The sequence below is a fragment of the Capsicum annuum genome, chromosome 12, assembly GCF_002878395.1.
Source record: "Capsicum annuum cultivar UCD-10X-F1 chromosome 12, UCD10Xv1.1, whole genome shotgun sequence".
Classification (NCBI taxonomy): domain Eukaryota; kingdom Viridiplantae; phylum Streptophyta; class Magnoliopsida; order Solanales; family Solanaceae; genus Capsicum; species Capsicum annuum.
The window spans coordinates 143366727-143378963 of record NC_061122.1 but is presented as its reverse complement, the minus strand read 5'-3'; the positions used below and the strand labels follow the sequence as shown (position 1 = coordinate 143378963).

At 32.9% G+C, this 12237-nt stretch overlaps 1 protein-coding gene across 1 annotated transcript; it reads left to right on the top strand.

Annotated features, from left to right (window-relative positions):
• The first annotated feature begins 373 nt into the window (after positions 1–373).
• On the top strand, positions 374–9540 carry LOC107849223 (prisilkin-39-like). The gene is made up of 2 exons (XM_047401651.1): positions 374–458; positions 9317–9540. Exons 1-2 carry the CDS (start codon positions 374–376, stop codon positions 9538–9540), a joined length of 309 nt encoding a protein of 102 aa, XP_047257607.1.
• Positions 9541–12237: the final 2697 nt, after the last annotated feature.

Here is a 12237-nt window from a genome sequence, read left to right as displayed (position 1 = left end):
ATAAAATAATTTCAAAATTAGATAATACCTCCAAGAAGCTATCAGATAAAACTAACTCTAAATTTTATCAAGTAATTATTATTTTTATCCAACATAACAGACAATATGATATCCCCCCACGTACCGAATAACCCCTTAAGACATGATATCCGTGGAGTCTAAACAACTTATAATGTTATGACATGAATAAGATACTTCACACAAAAAATAATAAAATAAATTGCTTAGGTAGGCAGAATCCTTTCCAAAGCAATTGCTAACCTCTCCCACAAATTCAATCATATAGTATGTAAATATAAAATTTAAGTAGATAAAAGTTTTCAACTATATACATAAAGGTTAATCTAAGGCCCTGATAAATTAAATTGAAAATATGGAGAAATTCATTGTCATTGTAGATATGTACAACAGGAACCATGTTCAATCCCTCCATTCATGTGCAAAAACTGCAGGCAAAGGTAAAAACTTTTCGTGGGTACAATTTCATATATACGTCTCAATTTATTGGAAGTATTCAAATTTTGTGAGTAAAATAAGTTGTTTTTAATATTTTTTTTTGAATTATTAACTATTATCATTTATAATATTTTTTTTACATAATTTTTAATTTTTAAAATTTTATTTCAAAAAAATTACAAATTAAATAATTAATTTTATGATCAAAATTAAAAAATTCTCTCGAAATTATATCGACACGTAAATTGAACCAAAGAAAATTGAACTTATAGATCCTTCAATAGCTCTGAATGAATGTACTAATACAAAGTATAAGTATATATGAAATTGGACCCTCGAAAAGTTATACCGACATTTTCAGGAAATGTTGCAGAACAAAGTGTAGGTGCAAGTTTCTTCATCGTTCTCCTTCAATTTATCTACTCCTTCAATAGAATTTTTTATTTTTTTTTACTACTAACACACATTTTTAGAAAGGAAAAAGGATCAAAAATACCCCTCTACTTTAATAAATTAGTTAATTTTATCCTCCGTCAACTATGTGACCATATATACCGTTGCTATTAATAAAGATGTCATCTATACCCCTCAACTGGATGGAAAATCCCAAATCAACTAAAGTTACCCAATTTTCTTTTTAAAAAACCATCACCCTTAATCCGTAAACCGACCCATCTAACTAAAAAAGACCCAGCTTTTGTTGGTCTTCTTCATCCCGCCCCTGCACTGAACTAACTGAACAATATTTGTGACAGAGAAATCATCCATGGCAAATTAGAGTGTAACAAATTTCATCCGCCAATTCTCAAGCCAATTGTGTTGCCACAACTGGTAGTCCAGTTGGCTTGAGCCGGAAATAAACTCGAAGATTGTGACGAACCCAATTACAATCTGAACCTAGTTCTTCTTGTTTATCAGTTGAAGACGACGTACGTATTTTTTTCAAACCATTTTTTAATGTAATTCTCATCTAAGTCCTTACTAAAATCGGTGTTGAATCGCTGGTAGTAGAAGCCTAACATAGCTGGAGTGCCAACGTGGATAAAAAGAGATGCAGATTTTGATGGCAGAACTGAAATTGTTGTAACACTAGCATGCATTGAAATGTTGAGAGTTGAGAACTTAGCCGGAATTGTACCAATTCCTGTGGTAGCTATAATTGCCGGTTCAGCTTGTTTGCAAGAGCCAGGGGATGGCTCAGCTTTTTTTTTTTTAAGTTTGATGGGTCGGGGCGGGGTGAGTTAGATTAGGAGTGATGGGTTTTTTTTGAAAGAAATAAGGTAACTTTAGTTGATTTGGGATTTTCCATCCATTTGAGGGGTATAGATGACATCTTTATTAACAACAAGGGTATACACGGCCACATAGTATGACGGACAGACGGAGGGTAAAGTTAGCTAATTTATTAAAGTGGAGGATTTTTTTTTTATCCTTTTTCCTTTAAAGAATAATAAATAATATAAATAATTTTAATAAATTTAATAATTTAAAAAATATATTAAATTATAAATAATTATATTAAATTATAAATAATATTTAATAAAAAATATTAAATAGAAATGCTAATTATTTATTAATTTTTTAAATGAGATAAAAATTATTAGATATCTATTTTTAGTATATTGGGTATGTAAAGTTAGACGGAAAGAATAATATGTTGTATTAGAGCCTGCAAATGTATGATATGTGTTTTACATATTAATATTAATTTCAAGTTCCCATGATATTTTTTCAAAAGGGAAAAGATTAATGGGCCTTGTGTTCTAAAAAATTGTTTGATTTTACTTTTTGTTAAACTATTGGTTCAAATAAACTCCCGTCTTTAGATAATTATTTTGTAGTTATATATGATACTAATAAAGCTCCAGCATGGATTTTGGGAGTGTTCGATATGAAGAAAAATATTTTTTAAAGCACTTTTTGTAATTTTTTGTTGATTAAAACATTTGAAAAATATTTCTTTAGGTCAATAAGTTGATTTGAACAAAAAAAAAGAGAAAATGATTTTTTTATGAAAGTAGAAAAAATAAATTTACAAGTAGCATTTCATATTAATAGTGAGTAAATTGGTGAGCCATGTGATGAAAATCCTTCCAGATGGTTGGGAGATCACTAAGTTAGAATGTTCTTTTCATCTCCAATCCACTTTATTTTCATCCCCACTCCTTGTAGCCCCATCCCCACTTCTCATAGAATTTGTATAGATTTTAGGATAATCATTTTTGAATAAATAACAAACGGTTGGAAATAAGTAAAAAGTCATTTATTTTTTCAAAAAATACTTTATAAGAAAACATTTTTCTTCAAACACACCCTGTGTATCAAATATTTTAGAGAAACATTGGTTGAAATATACCAATCAACTTTAGTATAATTTAAAGAGTAAAACATTTAGTACCCTTGAACTATAATCAAATTTGTTACGGCACACTTCAATTTTATGAGTTGTCAATTATCCTCATGAATTAAGTTTTAGCATACTTTGTCAATCTTTTTAGCTGATCTGACATTTTTTATCAACCTTTTTGTCTGGCGTGAACCTCATTTTGTGTAATAAAGAAGTCACGTTGACACAAAAGGATGACAAAAATAAGTGAAAATTAAATTCAAAGGAGTAATACAACCCCTATAAAGTTGAAGTGTGTCTAGAATTTTGGTCATAGTTCATAGAGTACTGAATACTTATCTCTAATTTAAAACTATCCTAGTTTTGAAGCTCTCTAAGGAATCATACAAATTTATTTAAATCATCTCACTAAAATTCAATTAAAAAATTTAAAATTAAATTATTACTGAATATAAAAATATAAAAAGATTTTCATTATTTTTTACTGGGTAAAAAGTAAGAAGTGTCATGGAAATTTGAATGGCAGAAGTACATATTACATCTAAGCTATATGTATCTACACAAAAACACACGTTTGCATGCACTGTTCTAGAAAGTTAAAATACTCCTACCATTTTCTGGTATATGTTTTTAACAAATTAAAAAAAACAGGGAAATGAAGCAGGAAACATACAAGGAGCATAGATACCTGAAACATGTGCTAAAACAGCAACACCTCGGGGGATTAAACCTTCTTCTCCTTAGATTGGTTGAGTTATTAATAAAAAAAAAACCTTCAAAATTCTCAATTTTTTTTTTTGTTTTTCTTTATTGGATATTGTGGATAAATGAGATTGTACTATGTAAGTGGGGGCATTTTGTTAAAAGTTAGAAAAGAGTTTTAAAATGAGGTGTGGGTGATTCAAGTCTTAATAATTGAGTGGAGGTGACAATTACTTTATTATAAATTAAGAAAGTTGGGAAAGTTTGAGAATAGCCCACAAGTTTTTAAATTTACACTTGATTCAAATGTTAACCTAATATAATAGAAAACAGAGGGAAAAAGGACTTGTTTCTCTCTATTTTCATCCACTGTTCTCTCTTAGCGATTTTTGTTGTCTATTTTTTATGTTGCTTTGTTCATCATCTCCTGGTTCATTATCATCATCTTCATCTTCTTCTTGTTGATCATAGTTGTTGTTGTTGTTACCGCTACTGCAGCTACTTTTAACCAATTTCTTAGGTCAAATTTTGTTCCGTACATCACTTTCCACTTTGGCATTACTTAATAAGAGACTTTGGTAAGTCAAATTATAATTTTTAGTTGAATTTGTCATCTGGATAACAGCTATTGTGTTGTTTTTTCAACAATAGATAGCACGCGAACATGAATGCAACATAAGAGCTATTTGTTTAAACAGATCACTCGTCTGTTGCGACAGATGAGCCATCTGTTGCAATGGAAGACTCATATGTTTGATTCATGTTTATGATTCTATAGTGTCGTAACATGAATTGAACAGATAAGTCATTTGTTGCAACATATGACCCCTCTATTACAACAGACTAGTTATCTGTTGCAACATACTAGTTATTTGTTGCAACAGAGTAAATATCTATTGCAATAAATTAGTCACTTGTTGCAATAGAACCTGAACTCGATTCCAATATACGCATTGTCTGTTGAAACAGGTAAGTCACCTGTCGCAACAGGTTGTTTATCTGTTGCAACATGTCACTCATCTATTGGAATCAGCTTTAAAGGTTCTTTAGTAATGTAACATCTATCCCAACAGGCGCTTCATCTGTTGCAATAGATGTACAGTCTGTTGCAACATATAATTCACCTGTTATAACAGATGACTCGTCTGTTAAAATCATCTTTAGGAGTGTAACATGAATCCCAACAGGTAAGTGATCTGTTGCAACTAACCACTTACCTGTTGCAACATATTTTTTCACCTGTTGCAGCATATTACATATCTATTGGGGTTCATGTTACGGCACTATGAAATCAAAATTACTTTTATTATGATATCATTATTAATTTTTTCAACAAATGACTTTATTTAGGTACCACTAATGGAGGGATCAATAACAATATGGGTGGATTGTCATGGTCATAGCTATCATCTCTTATATTTCACTCTTCTTCCAACGCCATACATATGGATTGCTCTTCTCTATTCATTCTTAATTTTTTTAACAAATGACTTTATTTAGGTACCACTAATGGAGGGATCGATAACAATATAGGTGGATTGCCATGGTCAATGGATCGAGAAGACCAATCCATATGTATGGCGTTAGAGAAGAGTAAAATACAAGAGACGATAGCTATGAAAGTCTAAAGTGATATTTCGTATGATGATATTGTGAACTTAATCATCAGCTATTACGGACTAAATTATCATCGGAAGAAGTCGTCATCAGCAACATGCATAGCTCCTTTGAAAATTAGAGGGTAATACCTTTCAAGATAATCGATCATGTTTGGTTGCGTGCTTATCTTAGTGATTCAGCCAGGCTGTTGTTAAGGGTGTACATGGTTGAATAATCGAGAGTGAATGAGAACTGGAAGAGCAACAATGAGACATCTTTGATGATAAGTTGGATGATCTGTGCATGAATATTTCAGATGATGATAAAATACTACGCCTATTGTTGCAAGCAATACGGTGAACAGTACTAATCAATCGACACAGTCTGACAATCGTCAAGACGACGAGATCGGCTTTTATAAGGGAATGTTATTCAAGGATAAGGATGAACTATCTACTTCTTTGTTTATTGATTGCTTGAAAAAAGATTCCAGAATAATGAAGATGATTAATTCAAGCAAAGTCTTTTGCTTCAGATGTGCTAATTCGAACTTCAAGTGGTAGTTGAGAGTGATGGAGTACTTAAATTCTGACAGATTCATCATTCATAAATATGAAAAGTATCACACATTTGGTTTGAAGCACATTTTGGGCCAAAATCCTCATGACATAATAAAGGTCCTCGATCAATATTTCAATAATAGATTCCCCAATGGTAAAGGCCCTTCTACAAGGGATATGGTCAATCAGCTCCTTAAGGAATTGGGTGTCATGGTCAGTTACTAGAAGATATATACGGCCATGGGTATTGCTAAGGACTTGGTTAGGGGGACACACGAGCACGGGTATGCAGTCCTCGATGCCTATCATTACATATTTGAGTCCACAAATCCCGAAAAGCTAAGTGTAGAAAGGACTCACCTTAATCATGTGAAAACTAAAATCTGAAATCTTGTAGCTGAGGTCTTAAGTAAGAAAATATCCGAGTAAATCTGTGAGCCTTTACACTTAGTTTCTAAAAGTTGTTTTGTTATACTATTTTAGGACTTAGGGAGGTTCTTCTAACTGACATACACTATGTGAGCTATCATAGTGTCCAATGTCTAGTTCTCCTAAGGGGAAAATCTCATGTTGAGGAGAGGTGTCATACTTTTGCCTAGGAGTATAACCTGAGCTAAGTGATCACAATCTGTATTTACATCCATATAAATGGGAATAATCTAAATTTATACCTACGTTGGCTTATAGTTCTGGGGCATGTGAACTAGGACACGTACCCAACTTGGTGCTAAATACTACTCTATTTAATCTATATACTCATTCTGTAGGATATCCACTTTAAAATAACATAAGGGTTTATATTGAAAAATAATTATGCATCAATCTGTTTTAAACTATAATCAAAACTAATCTATGTGGATTCCATATCTAATTCGAGGATCAAAAGAATAAATCTTACTTAAAATTTGAATACATACTTGTCAAAGAATGCATAAATATCATCTTTCTTGAAATATCAAGATTTAAATTTGGTGCTTAAAGCCTATTCTTGAAACTCATGTCAAATCACAACAAATTTCATGGTCAATAACAATGATCTTGGAATACTTTAATAATTCTAACCAAGATTATGAAATTCAATTCTCGGTATATGAAATAAAATCACACGCATGAATTTGTGAGAGTAGTTATGCAATTCAACACTTAAATCACTTGTAACATCATAAACCTTTAACTAATGATAATTGGGTATGAACCCTAAATTTAAATTCATGCAAATTCAATTTTTAAAATTAGTTTTGGGCACAAGGATGGAAAAGGTATCTTTGTTCATAACCCCACATACCTTATTTGATTAATTGTATGTAGAAGCTTGAACTTTGAATCCCTAATGATGTTCTTGAAGCTTCTTCTTGAAGTTCCTTGAACCCAGAAACTTGAATTCTTAGTTATCTTGAAAAGTAAATGGTAAAACTTAAGATTTATTTGAATTAAAGTTAAAGCTTTTGGGTTTCTTGGAGAGAATTTTTGGTGAGAAATGAGTATATTCTGCTTAGAATAAGGTTAAATATTCTGTTTTCATGACTTGGGCTGGGGGAAAATGATGAGACTAACCTTTGAAAATTAAAATTCATAACTGAAATACCGATTGGGCCTTCACCACGATGCGCCAAGGCTATCATCGCGATTTCCACCGCGATGCGGTGAAATCGCGGTGACTTACTAGAATCTAGCAATTGTCATTTTGAACTTCAGCGCAATTCAGTGACCCTTCCATAGCTATACTCACCACGACGCGGTCTAATCATGGTAAGCTGCTATTTTGGATATCCAAAAGTGGTCAGAACCTCATTTTACAAATTCCAAACTTACTCGAGACATACTACTTACACCCCTGAGCATGAATCAACTCAAGACCCATCATCTCGGAGTCCAGAAGGTCAACTTAAAAATCTTTGAAGTTAAAAGTTCTAAATATGACTAAGTCCATCAACACTCAGTTTTTACTTCCAGGTTGTAAGTGCCTTAAGCAAGGACTAAGGGCTGAGTTGAACTAGGAACGTACGGGGGATTACAATATAAGTCATCTATTACAGCAGATGTTAATTTTTATTTGAAAATTCTATTGCAACAGATGGCAACGTCTATTTGATAATATATAACATCTAGGTAATCTGTTACAATAGATTCATTAATCTATTTGATAAATTCAAATCGATAAGTCATCTGCTACAATAGGTTAAACACTTATTTTAATATAATTTCAATTAAGTTCATATGTTCAACTACAATTTCAATAGATTTAGCTATAACTAGGGATGTATTTATAGGGTCAACTATATTGCATGATATTGGTATTGCACGCTTCTCCTGACCCCAGTTGTCAATTGATCAATTTGAGTTGAAACAATTCATATTAGCTTATTATTTGAAATACCTAAATTCATTTATCTACAACTAGGGATGAGTTGATAGGATCAACTATATTGCATTATGTTGGCATTATGCTCCTCCTGACCTGAGTCGTCAATCAATCAATCTGAGTTGAAACAATTCATAATTGCTTATTATTGGAAATACCTAAATTGATTTAGCTATAATTAGGGATGATTTGATAGGGTCAACTATATTGCATGATGTTGGTATTGCGCTCTTCCTAACCCGAGTCATCAATCTTTCAATCCGAGTTGAAACGATTCATATTAGCTTATTATTTCAAATACCAAAATTATTTTAGATATAACTAGGAATGAGTTGATAGGCTCAACTATATTTCATGATATTGGTATTGTGCTCCTCTTAACCTAAGTCGTCAATCGATCAATCTGAGTTGAAATAACTCATATTAACTTATTATTTGAAATATCTAAATTGATTTAGCAACAAATAGGGATGAGTTGATAGACTCAACTATATTTTATGATGTTGGTATTGCACTCCTCTTGTCTCGAGTCCTCAATCTTTCAACCTGAGTTGTAATGATTCATATTAGCTTATTATTTGAAAGACCTAAATTAATTTAGCTACAACTAGGGATGAGTTTATAGAGTCAACTATATTACATGATTTTGGTATTGCACTCCTCCAGACCGGGTCATCAATCGATCAATCTGAGTTGAAATGATTCATGTTAGCTTATTATTTGAAATACCTAAATTGATTTTGCTACAACAAGGGATGAGAAAATTATTCGGACCAAATTAACTTTTTTCAAAACTTTTCATTCTTTTCTAAAATACAAATCAACCCATACAAATCATCCATTTGCGGAAAAAATATTTCATCATTTCAAATCTCGAGTTCTCACTATTTTCTTTCTCTCTTAGTAATACAGACAACAACTACTCATCATATTGCTCAACCCTTCACAACAGATCAATTTTTTCCCATTTCTAACCACATAGTTGTTATTTTTGATATTATTTTTGCTTGTATCCATCATTTTCTTTCTCTTCATAGGTAACAAAGTTTGAAAAGAGTTATACATTTAATTTTTTCTAAAAATTAGGGATTTTTAGTTAATGGTGAAAAAAGACTTTTAGTTGTATTATTTTTGAGAATGGGTTAACAATTTTGAGTTTTAATGCTAAAATCAAAGGAAAAAAATAAGAAAACCCTAGTTTTTATGTCGCTTTGTTTCGTTGACTGTCGTGGTATTGTTGGATAGTGTTTGTGGTATTGTTGGTGGCTGTTGGTAGTGGTGTTGGTATAGGTGGAATTAAAGGTGGTTTTGGTATTGGTGGTTTGGCAGTGGTGTTAGTGGCATTAGTAGTGGTGGTGGCTATTGGTGGTGGATTTAGTGTTCATCGTGGTGGAATTAGTGGTGTTGGTGATCCTGGTATTGGTATTGGTGGCATTGGTATTGGTGTTGGTAATGGTGTTAGTGGTATTGGTCATGTTGGTGGCATTAGTAATGTTTGTGGTGGTTGTTGGTAGTGGCGTTAGTGGCATTATTGGTGGTATCGGTATTAGTGGTGTTTATAGTAGCTGTTAGTGGTGGGGTGGTAGCATTGGTTGGTGGTGTTGGTAGTATTGGTATTAGTGGTGTCGGTATTGGTAGTGTTTGTAGTGGTTGTTGGTGGTGTTGGTGGCATTGGTTGGTGATGTCAGTATTGGTGGTGTTTATGGTGGTGTTGGTGGTCCATCTGCTGCTACATGTGGAAACATTATTGAGGGATATTATAATAGGTCTTCAAACAGATTTCCTATCTATTATAACAAACGTTGCATCAGTAGCAAGACTGTTTTGATCTCATCCATCAGGTTGTTCATTAGTTGCAACAGGTTATTCATCTGTCCTAATAAATGATTCATCTATTCCAACTGATGGGTTATCTCTTGGAATATTTTTTTGTAATGTGGCGCATAAAAATTTATTGAAATTTGTCTTACCTTTTTTTAAAATTTATTCAATTGTCATGTATTTTTTGTTTCTCTATTATTTGTAGGTAAAACATGTCTCCCAAAAGAAAAGAAAGTGAAAGTGAATCAACTTCTGACCACCTAACAAAAAAGGCTAGAGTAAAGATGGATTCGAAGGAGCTTTCTGAACAATCTCAATCAGGAAAAAGTGAAGCTAAGGAAAGATATAAAATGATGTTAAGAGGGGTAGACAAGGGTCTGTAGATAGTGATGAGGAAAATAAAATTAAGGAGGAAGAAGAAGAAGATAAACAAGAAGGGGAGGAAGAAGAAAGTGAGAAAGAGGATGATGATCAACATGATGATACTGCATCACCAATGGGGCATGAATTAATATCGAAATACCAGCATAAGGTTGTCAAAACTATTAGTATTGACAGGTTTCAAGTTGCGATGCCAATAGATGACTCGGTAGAACTAACTGGTGATCTTGTACTTAAATGTCAGTTGGGGAAACCTTTTGATGAATTTAGGAATACTATAAAGAATGAAAACATAGACAAAATTTTTAAGAAGAGTTGCATTGGACACTTTCTTAAGCTGTCTGAGGACTACACTGTCCATTTCCAAATGAGCATGGTATATGGTCTTTTCAAGCACAGTATCAAGTACATAGGGGATGATTTAAAGGAGGGGGCAAAAAGATGGATGAAATTTAGATCAACTACTATGGCATGCCAGTTTGTTTTGGCTTGAAAAAGTTTTCCATAGTGACGGGCGTAAGATACGATTGTCCAAAAGAACCTTTCATCAAGGAAATACCCCAGAAAAGGCTCAAGGCAAGCGGGACAGCCAAACCACCATCCTCCAAAACCAACAAATTCAAGAAAAAATAGATGGTTTGTTTGACATTACTGGACATGGGTACATAGACAATAAGTTGTTAAAACATCTCAAGGATAAAACCATACCAAAGAAGTACAGGAAGCAATTATGCTTAGTTTGGTTTGTCCATTCCGTTATATTGGTAAGAGACATCAACAAAGTCATAGAAGATGATTTGTTGAATCTTTCTAAGGATTTTGAGAAATTCAATAATTAACCCTAGGGATTTGTTAGCTACAACTTGACTGTCAAATATTTACTGTCAAAAACTATCCCCGAAGACGATCATATTATACAACTTTCCTTGGGCTTTCATGGTAAATTTAATCACTATTTGTTTACTCATCCATTAATTTATATTGAATAATTATTAGGACCTTTTTTTCTTGCTTCCTTCTTATATTTTTTAAGCTTGGGCATTTGAAGTCATTCCTCCCCTCCGAAAGCAGGCCAAGGATTACCTGGATGAGGTTCTCATCCAAGGATCCTTAGGTGGTTAGTTGCAAAGAGTAGAACAAGAATTAAGGAGGCTGGTCTCTTTAACCCTATGGATGATGCAGTAAGTCTTCTTTCAAATAAAATAATTTTACTCAGAGAAAGATATTGAAACAAATGTGCCAGCTGTTGTGATAGATGGGTCATCTATTGCAATAAATTACCAGTCTGCTAGAGCTGGTACAATAAATAAATAATCTGTTGTGATAGACAATTCATATTTCACAACAGATTACCCATCTATTACTTTGGGTCTCTGAACTCGACTTAATAAATTACACGTCTACTGCAAATTATGCAACAACTGGGTAATCTGATGCAATATATATTTAATTTGTTGCCACATATGAATCATCTGTTGCGATAGAAAAATCATCTTTTGTATAAGTTTTCTGTGTTAACATGTAACTCCACAAATTATTATATAATTTAAATGTATCTATATTTTTTTCTAAGTTGTGCATTCATGGATCTTGCCTACTGAACAGGAGTTGGGGATGACTTCTTTTATTACTCTAGGTTTTGTTGATACAATAGAAGACCTAACGGTAGAGTTAATAAAGAAGAAATTGGCTGGAGCAACAACCATAAGAACAATAGTTAGGTAATGTTAACCTAATGTTGAGTCTCTTCATGACCAACCTGTTGTAGCATATTTAGGTGATGCTTCTGGGGGTGTTGCCGGTGAAGTTGTTGATGTTGGTGGCAGCCATGTTGATGCTGATACTGCTACCAGTCGTGATGATAAGCATGTTGATGCTCAAGAAAAAAATAAATATGTTTGAAAATACTCTTTTCATAGGTCCCTCTCACCCTTACACAGGTCCCTCTCACTCTTACACCGGTCACTCCCACCTTTACAGTGGTCTCTCTCATCCCTATTCACCCTCAT

Bases quoted from the DNA above. Each gene is read 5' to 3' on its own strand.
- LOC107849223 (XM_047401651.1), top strand. From the start codon at position 374: ATGGAGAAATTCATTGTCATTGTAGATATGTACAACAGGAACCATGTT. The intron at 459-9,316 runs GTAAAAACTTTT...GTGTTGGTATAG, and splicing joins TGCAAAAACTGCAGGCAAAG to GTGGAATTAAAGGTGGTTTT.